The sequence below is a fragment of the Ziziphus jujuba genome, chromosome 1, assembly GCF_031755915.1.
Source record: "Ziziphus jujuba cultivar Dongzao chromosome 1, ASM3175591v1".
NCBI classification, from domain to species: Eukaryota; Viridiplantae; Streptophyta; class Magnoliopsida; order Rosales; family Rhamnaceae; genus Ziziphus; species Ziziphus jujuba.
The window spans coordinates 32,628,956-32,642,763 of NC_083379.1; the positions used below are offsets into that span (position 1 = coordinate 32,628,956).

General features: G+C 33.2%; 1 protein-coding gene across 7 annotated transcripts; it reads left to right on the top strand.

The window, feature by feature from the left end:
• Positions 1-1,294: 1,294 nt before the first annotated feature.
• LOC107420605 (calmodulin-like protein 3) lies at positions 1,295-6,914 on the top strand. 7 transcript variants are annotated; one of them, XM_060812407.1, is made up of 9 exons: positions 1,295-3,660; positions 3,760-3,869; positions 4,173-4,235; positions 4,323-4,724; positions 5,240-5,365; positions 5,529-5,595; positions 5,770-5,899; positions 6,012-6,097; positions 6,237-6,914. In XM_060812407.1, the coding sequence occupies exon 1, from the start codon at positions 1,490-1,492 to the stop codon at positions 2,177-2,179; it is 690 nt and encodes a 229-aa protein (XP_060668390.1). In that variant the 5' UTR covers positions 1,295-1,489; the 3' UTR covers positions 2,180-3,660; positions 3,760-3,869; positions 4,173-4,235; positions 4,323-4,724; positions 5,240-5,365; positions 5,529-5,595; positions 5,770-5,899; positions 6,012-6,097; positions 6,237-6,914. The 7 variants fall into 7 exon arrangements, with proteins under 7 accessions (XP_060668390.1, XP_060668389.1, XP_060668384.1 ...); XM_060812406.1 differs by having other exon boundaries at positions 4,323-4,467; positions 4,522-4,724; positions 6,012-6,914; XM_060812401.1 differs by having other exon boundaries at positions 6,012-6,914.
• The last annotated feature ends 6,894 nt before the right edge of the window (positions 6,915-13,808 follow it).

Consider the following 13,808-nt stretch of genomic DNA (forward strand, 5'->3'; position numbering starts at 1 on the left):
CAAGTCCACGCAAAGTCATAAACCATTATTCTTTCTCTTAAAAGTTTCAACTGAAAATCCAACAGCCATGATTGGTCCAAATGCTTCTCATTGTTAGTACTATGTCATCGGCAGACAACCCACAAAAGAAGTATATGTGGGGACAGACATCGAGAATTATGGTGATTGGTGGATTGTGCAACAGTACACCATTACTCACAGGTTTAGTTTCTTCCTTGGGAACAAAGCATGGAAAGTTATCATTTATCTGATTATTAGGGTTTTAGAATTGAGTGCACTTTGTCAACAAACCTAACACCAAAATCATGAACCCACATGTGATAAGATGATTTAAATCTAAAATCTTTAGAGAGCACACCAAATATTTAGAGATAAAATCATTTATCATTGAACGTCTGTAACCAGATTAATTTATATCCAAACAATACTAAATCAAACCCATAAATTATTTTTTAATTTCTAAACCACTTTTTTTATGTCCACTGTTGATGTGTAACACTTTAAAATTAATGAGAAATAAAATAAACTAAGTTAAAAAATATCTCACTTTTAAAATATTGCGACATTGTCAATATTAATTAAGTTATTATAATGATTGGTTGAACCTCAATTATATGGAAATATAATTAACTTTTCAAGAAGGTTCACTTTTTTTATATTAAATTTTTAGTATTGCAAATGAACTTGATTGTTTCATATTTCTACAATAATTAAATTAAATGAAAACAAATCAATGCATATATATATATATATATATATATTAAATAGCAAATTAAATATTTTTAAAATTATGATACTTGTATAATTATAGAATTGCTATTTTTTATACAGATTTAATGAGTTTATTGTATATTATTGTGTTTGACTTTTAACATCTGATAATTTATTATATTTTATTAAGTTTTAGTGAAATAATTTATTATACCAGTTTGTATTATATTAACGGGTTGAGCGAGACTTTGTAAAACCTAAAATATATATACATATATATATATATATATTAACTTAACTCTCCAATTTTAACACAGGGGAAGTGTCCAAAACGTAAAGCGCTACTAATAAGATGCAGAGTAAGACTATATACATATAAGACACAGAGATTCTTTGGCAACAAGAAGGGCCTGAAGTTCGACCAATTAAGAATGGACTAGTGGATTTGAAGTCACCTTTCTTTTTTCTTTTCTTTTGGTCGTCTATTGAAGTGACCCAAAAGCATAGTATTTATTTTTAATGCAGCAGTGTATTTCAACTAATATTTCTCTTAATAGTTATTAGAGTTCACGCGGTTTGTGGGATCAAATAAAAGTACACCACCAAACAACGCGTTTTAATTTATCCTCTTCAATGCTCAAAGAAAATCCCATTAATTCAAACTCACAAAAATCCTCATAACCAGACAAATTTTCTCTCTTCCTCTTCCACTACCTCCTCTTCTTCTTCTTCCTTATCTGTTTTTTTTTTTTTTTTCTAGCTTAGTATTTAAGAAAACATGTTGCTCACCGTTTTTTTGCTAGCAATTCTATTCGTTGCTGGCCTTATTAACGTATTCTTTTTTCTACCCACTTCCAAACTCTTTGCATGGATTCAATCTTTCATCTTCCCAGCATCAATTTCCTGTAGGACTACTTCTACTCCTTCATTATCACAAGAGCAGAAGGAGAGGAGCTCCAAGAGGAAGACCCAAGAGCTTCGACAGATTTTCGCCACCTTCGACAAGAACAGCGACGGTTTCATAACGAAGCAGGAGCTGAGGGAGTCACTGAAGAACATCAGAATCTTCATGACGGACAGAGATTTGGAAGAGATGGTGGTGAAAGTGGATTCCAACGGCGACGGCTTGATCGATTTCGACGAGTTTTGCTTGCTCTGCGAGTCCCTTATTAGTCGAGATGCGGCCGGACAGAGTAGTGGAAAAGGAGGTGGAGAGGAAGAAGAAGAAGAAGAAGGTGAGGAATTGAAAGAGGCTTTTGATGTGTTTGATAAAGATAAAGATGGGTTGATTTCGGTGGAGGAATTGGGGTTGGTATTGTGCTCTCTGGGTCTGAAAGAAGGGAATAAGATAGAAGATTGTAAAGAGATGATTAAGAAGGTTGATATGGACGGAGATGGAATGGTTAATTTCGACGAGTTCAAGAAGATGATGAAAGGTGGAGGAAGCGTCCTTTTAAAATCTAATTAATTGTAGTTAAAAGTCTATCTTTCATCTCTATTTAAGCTGTTTATTTCCCAATTTTTAGTTTGTAAGCTACGTCTTCAAACCTCTTTAGTTAGCTACATAGATCTATATATATCTATCTATTTTCCTCTCTAACATACACACACCGAGTTCACAAAAATTGTACAGAAAAACGAACGAAATTAATGAAGGTGTGTATCAATTATTATTTCCTTAATCTACACACACACACACACACACACATAACTATATATGCACCTATCTTTTTTGATGAAATCTATGCATATCTATCTGTGAAGATATCTTCAATGAATTGGATCTCCAAATCAATCTCTAGCTGTGGAACTGTTTTATTTGATCATGGAAGGCAAAATCATATTATGGGTAATAAAGTTTTCTCAAGAAAATTGTAATGAATTTTACACTGTTGTAAATTATGAATTCCTCCAATTTTGATGAAGTCAAAAGTAAGCAGATTATGGTCAAAAAAATTGCAGAAGGGTGAAAGAGTAAAGAGGGGTTGTCAAATTAATTAAGGACTAGAAGGGCCGTCATTCAGCCTTTAGTCAAGGGTTTTTTCGATAACTAGCCACTTTACAATTGCATTTTAGAAAAATAACAAATTTTTTTAAATTTTTAAAAACTAATCAATATTTTATCCATTTGGACTAAAATATCCTTATCTATATATATATATATATATTTTTTTTGTTCTTTTCTCTATCAAAAAGCCTTTTATTTTTTTTGGTTTCGGTTTTGTTTTTTTACTTTCCCTTTGAAAACGTTTGAAAACGCAGCTAGGGCATATGCACATCTTACCATCCCGGCCACCATTTTCACCGACATTCGTCTCCCATTCGCCGGCATCGTCCTCGTCCATTGTTGTGTCGGCAAGAGTCGTTCGATTGAGAGCTACCAGAGACAGAGGAGACACACAAAAGGCAACGCCTTCCATACCGTTTGCCGCCGTAACAAAAAATGAATAGGATGGATAGATGACAGTGACTAGTGGGGGAAAGTGGTGGGATTCTATGCTGGAATATTGTTTTGATTGACAGATGGAGGAGGTTTCGCTTCTCACTGATGCAGTTTCTCAGTCAAGATTCAAGAAAAATAGGAAAAAACAAAATAAAAATTAAAAAAAAAAAACTGCAGAGGCAACTCCGCCAGGCGCTTCGTGATTTTCGTCGATCCAAATTCAGTTAGGGAGAGAGAGAGAGAGAATGGAGGCGTTACAGAGCCGAGTGGAATCGTGGATCAGGGAGCAGAGAGCGAAGATCTTGAAGGTGTCGTGGGGACCACTGCAGTGGAGGATGAAGTGGCCGTGGAACAGCGACGACAGAGAGCAGCGGAAGAAGCTTCAGCAGGAGTATGAACGCCGCAAGAAGCAACTCCACGATCTCTGCCTCGCCGTCAAGGCCGACTCTTTCTCCGACTTGCAGGACATCCTCTGCTGCATGGTCCTCTCCGAGTGCGTTTACAAGGTACTTTTTTCTTCTTTTCATTTTTTTTTATTAAAAAAAAAAATCTATTAAACTTTGTAATAATGTTAATTAAATTCGTATCGTTTCAATAATTATTAGAAACCTGCTAGCGAATTGGTTCGAGCGGTTAACAAATTCAAGGCCGATTTTGGAGGACAAATTGTTTCTTTAGAGCGTGTCCAACCTTCTTCAGATCATGTTCCTCACAGGTATGCGCTTCTCTGCTATTACATTTGCATTAGTCTCCGTTTGCTGCTTTTTTTTTTGTTTTTTTTTTTTTCCTTTTTTGGGTGCTGATTACATTTCTTTGCCAAGTTTTATATCTTCTATGTTTTAATAGTATTTGTAGTTACGGAATGGTTCGAAATTTTATATTTGAAAGTAGGAGGTTTCATTGCTGTATTCAAATGCTAACCTACAGTATATTGTGAGAATTTTGACTTATTCGATCTTACTTTTTAACTTCTTTACAATGATTAAAAATTTTTGTTATAATTATTTTTCCGTTGAAGGTATTTGTTGGCAGAAGCAGGTGATACTTTGTTTGCTTCCTTTATTGGAACGAAACAGTACAAGTAAGTCTCAGATACAATAATTCACTGAATGAGATATACATGTCTTTATTTTTAAGGTAAATCCTGGAATATTGTTTTGATTGACAGATGGAGGAGGTTTCGCTTCTCACTGATGCAGTTTCTCAGATTGATGAGCCATTTTTACTGGCTATAGTGGTAATTGTGTGCTGAACTTCAACAAATTCTGGTTCCAGGGATATACATTGGTATTAGCCAGGGCCAACTGGTAGAGGTAGAGGAACCAGAGCTATGAATCAAGGTAAGAATGCCAAGCCAATTGGTAGAGGTAGAGGAAGAGGGACCAGAGCTATGAATCAAGGTAAGAATGCCAAGCCAATTGGTGCTGGAGTTGGTGGACAGGGACACACAGGATTGGACTTGCCAATCGGAAAGTTGGTTGCTGTTCGTGATGATTTGGTTGCTCAGAAAAGTGCAGAAAAGTTGGCTGCTGCTGAGGATGAGGGAAGCACAAGTCCACTTCCTGAAAGGGTACTATTTTGGCCTTTCTGCTATTATCTGCATATTGCAAATTTTATTTCTGTTGCTTCTTGTTTTGTCCTGTTTTGTCCATTTATATATTGAGGTGACAGTCTGCCAATTTTCAGATGCTTTGCTTTCTAGACCACTCTATAAGAGGTCATGGTCCTGTAAGTTGATTTAGACTAAATTGTTGAACCTTTTAATCTCATGAAATGTGTTCTATTTACATTGTCTGTTTTATTTTACCACATTTGATTTGCTTTTCATTCCATTTGATTAGAAAATGTATGAACTGTATAGTTTCCTGAGATAATTTCTCAAATCTTAAAAAAATTCCCAGAGGAGGTTTGTGTAGTCTCATTTCCTGATGCGTACTGTTATAGTTAAACTGTATTGTTTCACATGTATTATTATGTCTATTGCAAGTTATTAACAACTTGGTTATTATATTTATCTCCACATAGTTTGTGGATTAAGTTTATATTTATATAATATAAATCATGTTCTATTATTTGCATTTGCAGATACAGATTGGCAACTCCCCAGTGTATAAGTTGGAGCGGAAGCTGGGAAAAGGAGGTTTTGGACAAGTATATGTTGGAAGAAGGCTGACTGGAGGCAGCGGTTGCTCTGGGCCTGATGCCTTTGAGGTCATTCTTTTTTATTTATTATTTTTTTATGTTTTATTTATACTATTATTATCATTCTTTTGTGAGGCCGGGGGTTTGGGGGGTGTGGCGCAGAAAATGAGATAGTTTTTTTTTCCCCATCCCTTATGGTGTTGGATCTCATAATTTATTTGCTCATCTAAAGGCTATCTGAAGAGATGGTTGCTTGTATAGCAGTGGAGGCAATATCCATTTTATGTTTTCCTCCAGAAGTATGTTTTCCTTTAAGTCCTTATATTAAAAAATATGTTGTCTAATAATCTTTATATATCGTTCTTCTTTCTGTTAACATTAGTTTATTTCTTTAGCATATTATTATTTTGCCTCTTCAACTCAATATACTAGTATCGTTGAATAGCTTGATATGTTTTATGTTTTTCTGATAGGGGAACTGTTCGCTATGCAAGTGTCCATGCTCATTTAGGCAAGACAGGGAGCCGGAGAGATGACCTTGAGTCTCTTGCTTATACTTTAATATTTCTTCTTAGAGGAAAACTTCCCTGGCAAGGTTACATTGTAAGTTCATTTTAGATATCCATTGTGCATTGCCAATTGCAACTTTGTCTGCTAGACTACAATTTTTTTTTTTTTCTTGTTTATAATGCTTGGATAAATTTTCTTGCTGCAGAGAGAGAATAAAGGTTTTCTTGTTTGCAAGAAGAAGATGACAACTTCTATAAATGAATCTAGACATTGGCTTATCTTATCCTACAAGTTGAGACACCAAATTAATATATCTAATGAGGATTATTCTCTTATAATGTGCTTGACTTTTTACTGGCTAAAGAAGAAAACAGATATTGGTTGTGCTGAAATTCCCTCTCATTCATATCCTTATTTCATTTGACTGCAGAAAAGAAGATGGGGTAGCTGCTGGAGTCTCGGATCATGGAGAATGGGAGGATCAGTGCTACCGAAAGCATCGATCCATCACTCTTGGGTCAATAAAGGAATTCAATTTTGACAGCACAAAGTCAGAATTTTTAGATAAGCCTACCAATGGCTCAGAGTGGTGGGCTAATGAAAAAGTATCTGGAAAGGAATCTAAGCCTGGCAACGGTTGGACTTTCTTTCCCATTTTGCAGCCAGGAGTCAGCTAACATAGAAAATATTTCATCATAGCTTCCCCTCTGTGAAAGGACTTTGAAATCAATTGGATTTGCAACTGTAAAGCAGCTAACCCATCTGTTGTAAATCTGGAGTTATACAATTTTGAAGATACGGCTATAGCTTGGCAAAACTTGGGATCAAATTGTTGTTGGATGAATGGATGGATTGCAGAGATGAAAGAACTGCTTATGAATGTGTTAGGAGCAGAAACAAGATGCAGAGAGGAGATAATTTTCTAGGAATTAGTGTGAGTACTGATAGAGCATTCTTTGTAATATTTCTTGATGTTATACAAAGGGATAGCATTCGCTTATAGGGGGTTTTGTTGTGGACTACTTTTTCTTGTAATGTGTAACAATAAAAAAATGAAGAAGCTCATATTTCCACATTTTTTAAGAGACCTCTAAATCATTTGGTGATCTATCTTGTTCTGTGATCTAGAATCTTGCTTTTCTTGGTCTCGTAGATTTGGTGATGCTTTATTCCATACCCGGAAAAAACCCTTCATCTGGGAAGCATTTTAGAGCTAATAGCGTTAAAATGGTGTTAAACTGCCTTCAAAAGCAAATTAAGTATTTATAATTTTGCTATTAGATCATTAAATTTGTTGAAGTATCTTTGATTTATAATGCTTTTCATTATTGGGAAGCTTCATAAAAGACTAAAAGGAAAATAGCACCATGGTAATGCTATTGAAATATTTCTCCAAATAAAGGCCATAAGTTAATAAAATAGTGAAGCTAAATTGAGATAAATCAAATCCATGACATGTAGGGTTGCTAGAATTGAGATGGTACTGCAAATATCTAACAAAACTGACACAGGGACCATGTTTTCCTCCTGGCGGGAATTTTTTTACTTCTGGAGGAAAAAATTTCCTCCAGGCGGAAAATGTTTTCCTCCTGGAGGAAATTTTTTCCGCCAGGCGAATTTCCTCCAGGAGGAAAACATTTTCCTCCTGGAGGAAATGTGCGGAAAACCTTTTCCTCCTGGAGGAAATGTTTTCCTCCAGGCGGAAAACCTTTTCCTTCAGGCGGAAAATTTTTTCCTCCAGGCAGAAAAATTGTCCTTCAGGCTTTTCTCGTGTCGGAAAAAACGTTTCCTCCATCTGTTATGTTTTGTTGTATTTGATTTGCAGATAAATGGATTCAGATTACCAACGAAGGTCTTGGGACTCGGAGATATCGAGGGCAAAGGTTAATTGTAGATCGAACTTCTGGAAAGCCGTGTCGGATATTAAGTTCAAACTGACTCCAGCCCAAATAAAGAAGTTTGAGGATAGCTGTTTTGGCCACTTTTTGAAGGCCAACGAGATACAATTTAGTGGCCACATCGTCAACAGCATGCTGTATAGGCAATGTGTTTGCGACGACAAGGACTCTATGGTATTCAATTTTGGAGGGCGTGGTGCTAGATTTACACAGAGGGACTTCACCATAATTACAGGTCTACGGTTTGGTTACGAACCCAATAGGCAGGTTAACATCTCTACTCGTATTAGTGACACGTATTTTGGCGGAAAGCGAAAGGTCACTAATTCGGAGATAACCGAAGCTTTCCTGACTGCACAATGTCAAGACAATGATGAAGCCGACGATGATAGATTGAAGTTGGCTTTATTATATTTCCTAGAGACGGTTCTTCTAGGCAAAGAAAGCATGGCCACCACACCTCATTATCACTTGGAGATGGTGGACGATTTAGAGTACTTCAATAACTATCCATGGGGTATTTTATCGTATACTACCACCATTAGATCCTTTGGCTTTTATGGTAAGTTTGTTACACTATTATTTAAAGTTCGTTACACTTGTATGTATGGTGTATATTTCGTTACTTATTGATTACTAATTAATTGTTTGACAGATTTGGGGTTTTGAGACAATTCCTTCATTGGGTCAAGCATTCGGAAAGAAGTTGCCGGACATGGCATTTGTATGAATATTAGTATTACTTGCTAATCACTTGATTATAATCCCTTTTGTCTTTTGCGGTATCCCGTTCATGGCTTAATGAATGTGACTGAAGTTGAGCATGCATATATCGGCATATTATGAAGTCTGGTTGGGCATCAAAGGTTGATATGGACATTTTGACTGCGGGTAAAGACTTTTTCCAGTTGCTTATAAACAGTGAGAAGTGGCTGAATCACGATGTAAGTATCAAGATTTTTATTTTATAATTTGATAAATTCCATAGATAGTTGTTCAACTGCATGGATGTAATTTAAAATTAACTCGTCTTTCAATGCAGCATATGGAAGTCCTGCCTTACCTATTTCGTGTACGTGCCAATCAATTTCCTGATATTTTTTATCCTAGTTTTGAGGTGCTAGATGGAGGATTTTGGGTAAGTAACGGCCATGTGTCCTATATGTGGCTATTGTGATTTTAGATAACTAATAAATTATTTTGTTGTAGGTATACATTGAGCAATGTCATGGAAAGTTCATCGACAATCCATCTAAGTTCCAATTCTCATACGCAATGCAAGAATATGTGTTGGGGATTCGAATGAAGGAGTCCAAGCCATGGAAATACGTAAATCATGTAATATATACATGTCCAAATTGTGTAATGTTAACTATTTATTTATTCATGTGCCTTCCTTTATTTATTGTGCTAACTGAAATTCTGTAATGTATTGACAGTTGTTGATTCCACTAAACAAGCGCAACATACATTGGGTGGTAGGGCACGTGGACTTAAAAAAGCGTCGCATGACTGTATATGATTCAGATAAGGCTGGTAACCGATACAAGGGACAAATTTATTTCCAGAAATTATGCATAATGTTACCATATTTACTGCGGTCTGCATCCTTTTATGAGCAGCGGCCGGATCTTGTAGACTCCGTTGACGAGTTTACATGTGAATTGGCACAAAATACCCCTCAGCAAAGTAACGGGTAAAACCTCTTAATATTCCCAATCACCACTATCATTTTTACCATTTCGATATTCCCAATCACCACTATCATTTTGTACCAATGTTCCATTGTATAAAACCGCAATTACAATGTCATCATCTTCCATTTGACTACAAAATTAAATGAATAACATTAAACTAAATCAATAAATATATAAAATTTTGAATAATATTAAACAAACATATTAACTGTATTAAAAAAGTTGATTCTGTTTTTTTTTTTTGGGCCAAATATAGCTTTTTCCTACTGGCGGAAAACTGGCGGAAAATTGGCGGAAAATTGGCGGAAATTTGCGAAAACTGACAAACTGGAGGAAATTGGCGGAAATTCATCTTTTTCGCCAAATTTCCTCCGTTTTTACTGTTTTCCGCGATTTTTCAGTTTTACACAAAATTTCTTCCATTTTCAAACCATATGCCACCTAAAGTATCTTTAAAATCACATAGAACATCTCATAAATCAATTTCTTGCATACCCATATCAAATAAAAAGCTTAAAAAACCCTAAACTAATAAAACTTACAAGAAAAAATAGAAAGAGAAAAAACAAAAAAAACACATATTTCCTTACTTTCATCTAATAAGAAAAAAGATAAAATTTTTACCTGATTTTAGTTTGAGATATGAGAAAATACAAAAAAATGAGAGTGAGAGGCGATGAGATGCAAAGAGTTTAGAGAAACCCCACGAACAGTTTTGTATAAACCCCACCCCCACGAACGAACGGCTGTGTAGAAGAAAGGAAAGCTTTTGTGTAATTTTCAATTTTATCAAGGGTATTTTTGTCCCAAGGTGGCTAGTTTTTTAAAAAAAAAAAAATTTTGCTATTTTTCTAAAATGAAGTTATAAGGTGGCTATTTATGGGAAAAACCCTTTAGTCAATGTATGAGAAATTTTGAAGCAAATATTTTTTTAGTTTTGCTAGAGAACTTGATCAATTTATTTCTTCAGTCCTTAGTCTTGACGAATTTATATATCATCAGATAACAAAATTATAAATATACATAAAAAAAAAAGAAAAAAAAATTTCTCTTTTCAAATATTTTGGAAGTGTAGGGCCTGCATTCATGTGCTAAATATAGGAGCCAATGAACATAGATTGTAGATAAAAAAAAAATTTGTTGAGGAATTTGAATATATATATATATATATATATATACATATCATAGTGGGTTGCAGTGCACGATTACGTAGAATTTATAAATTTATGACACCGATGTAGTAACAAAACCTAGAACAAGTACATGTACTTTTTTATTTACTAAAATATAATCGAAATATTTGGACTTTTCAATGCATAAAAAGTATGCGCATGTATGTTTGATCAATTGCAAATTCCATGGCTGCTAATTTACTTAAATTAATATCGTATCATTATGGGCGTGTTAGAAAAAAAAAAAAAAAATTGGCACTGAAATTTCCAAAGGTAAGCAAAAAACATTTTAAAAAAGCAAAAGTAGAAAGTAGAAACGAAAAGATGTCCATTTGGGCCCCTGCGGTAAAGTTTCTACGAACTTTTATAATGGTGTTCCAACCGCCCAAAGAACCATCTACAACAAGAAGGGGAAAAAAAAAAAAAAATCAATTTCAATTATAAGTCATCAGCAGTACGGATCAAAATATTATTTTCTCTTACTTACAAGTTTGTGTATCTAATTTCAATATACTTTTTCTCAAATTCCTGATACAGTCTGTTTCATTAATTTATTTGTTTATACTTCCTGATATAATTTATTAATTTGCCTTCCTTTATCTCTAGCTATTCTTTCATCTTCCATATTTTTAACACATATTTGATTCAATAATGACATAAATATCATATATAACTAATTAAATTAGAGTTACTATGTACACTCTATTTTTCATTTTTGATAACATTCACAATCGATTTCAAAATTTAACCCATTTAATATATACCATGATTTTCTAAATTTTATTCCGTTCATAATGGATTCTATATTCTATCATACTTATATATATATATATATATTCATATCCCATTAATTAACCAAACAGTATATCCATAATTATTCGAATATGGTAATAATATCACCATCTCCATTCGAATATGGAAAAAGTTGTGTCACATCAAAAGTAGCAAATGAGACCCTTGCACCTAAGAAATCAAGATTCTCGTTGTCACAAATATATTTACAACTTATAAAGGACCGGTTCCTTTAGGATAATTAGTAATGACCATCCTTGATAAAAATCCCTCCTCTCCAATTTATTAAAGTAATAAAATAAAAAAAGAAAAAGAAAAAAACTTGTAAGTGACAGCTCTAACAAATAATAATGATTATTGATATTAAATCTACTTGCAGACATGAACTTGTTATGAACTTGAAGATACGAATAGGTATTCAACATAGAGTTTTTGAAGTATAAAAGATTAAAAACTTGGTTATTTTTAATTATTACTAATTTCAAGTGAGTTTACTATAAGAATTGAGATAGAAAAAACTTCAAAAATTTGAAATTATTATATGTTCAAGGATCATAAGCTATCTTTTTTCTTTTTCTGAATTGGCATAACAATGTCATTTTATAAGATTCTTAATTCAATAAATTATATAAACAAATTATAATAGCTGTTAAATTTACAGCAATACTAAAAATACCAATAATTTATATCAAAAAGGATATTAAGATGAAGTGAAATCTAACGTGATATTTAATTTAAAAATCCACATAATGACCATATTATTATTAACAAAATTTTTAATATTTTTAGAAATCTTGTTAGATTTTTAAAAATAAAAAATAAAAACATGAATAGAAATTCCGTTTAGGGCTCCCCATCTCATAAACAACCATAGCCGGAAGCAAAAGGCTTTGTCGCACCGTTGCCACAACTCTACCCACCAGCCTCCTCTTTACCCATAAACCACATGCTTCAGCCACAACTCTACCCACCAGCCTCCTCTCTACCCATAAACTACATGCTTCAGTCTTTTTCTTCACCGCAGGTAAGCCATATTTCTTTATTCTTTCCTCCCCTGTTGTTATATCAGTTTAACTTATTGGATTATCAGCACCTAATTAACGTGCATAACTATTAGACCAACCAACCGATTCTCTTGTGCGGTTTTAGAAGGAAATGATAATCTTCAAATTGACGTTTTTTTAACATATATATATATATATATATACAATATTGATTAGAATATGTCTGAACCAATTTCTTACATAATGGATATATTTTGTTGGTTTGCTTTTTTCTTTTGTAGTGCGAAAGAAAGAGACTGATTTGGGTTCAATAGGTTTTGCACACATTTGGTAATCACAATACAACAAATTGAGAGAGAAGATAATGAACACGCTCTAAAAAAAATACCAAAAATATTGGGTTCACTACTATTGCTGTACTTTTGAAGAACTTTACCTTTCTGATATTCTTTCAATTACTGTTGCAGTTGATTTTTGTTTGATCCAACATGTTTATTATCATTTGTTTATATATATATATATATATATATAGATTTTATAGTTGTGGCCAATAGAGAGGAGGTTGGTGTGTGGAGGGGTGTCGACAATGCACAAAAGCCTTCAACTTCCGGTGATGGCTATTCTTGAGATAGGGAGCCTCGAATGCAATATTTATTCATGTTTTATTTTTATTTTTTATTTTTAAAAAATCTAATAGGATATCTAATAAAATTTTAGGGATAAATAATTTTGTTAATAAATTATTATTGACATGGCAATAATGTAGATTTTTTAATTGGTTGCTACATTATATTCCAATTCATTTTGATATCCTTCTTGGTACAAATTATTGATATCTCTAATATTATTTTTAAATTTATCCTCCATCCCTTACTTTTTCTTTCCTTTTTTTTTTTTAAAGTAAAATAAAAGATACTAATATATTGACCAAATATTTATTAAATCACAAATATTAAGATATTATTGATAAACATATTTATATAATTTAAATATAAACAAATGAATCCTTAAATGGATAAATAGATTAAAAATAAATAGATCAATTAAATATTATCTTAAATGGATAAATAGATTAAAAATACTAAACCAATTAAATATTACAATATCATTCACACATAAACAGTGTTTATTTCGGAATTGAAAAAAAAAAAAAAAACCAATTAAATATTGCAACATCATTCACACATAAACAATGTTTATTTTTTTACCAATGCAAACAATCTCACATGCAACCCCTCTTGGCCCCTATTAGCCACGATATTCATTCATTCATTTCACACAATTCTTACATACAGATTTTGCTTGTAAAGTTATTCATCAAGAAAGAGTTTGTCAAGGATTATTGTTTTGATTTGTTGTAATTGGGTTATACCTTCTTATTGAGTAAACTTAAGTACAAATTTTGATTTTAAGAGAAGTCTTTTTGTTTCAACAGTTTG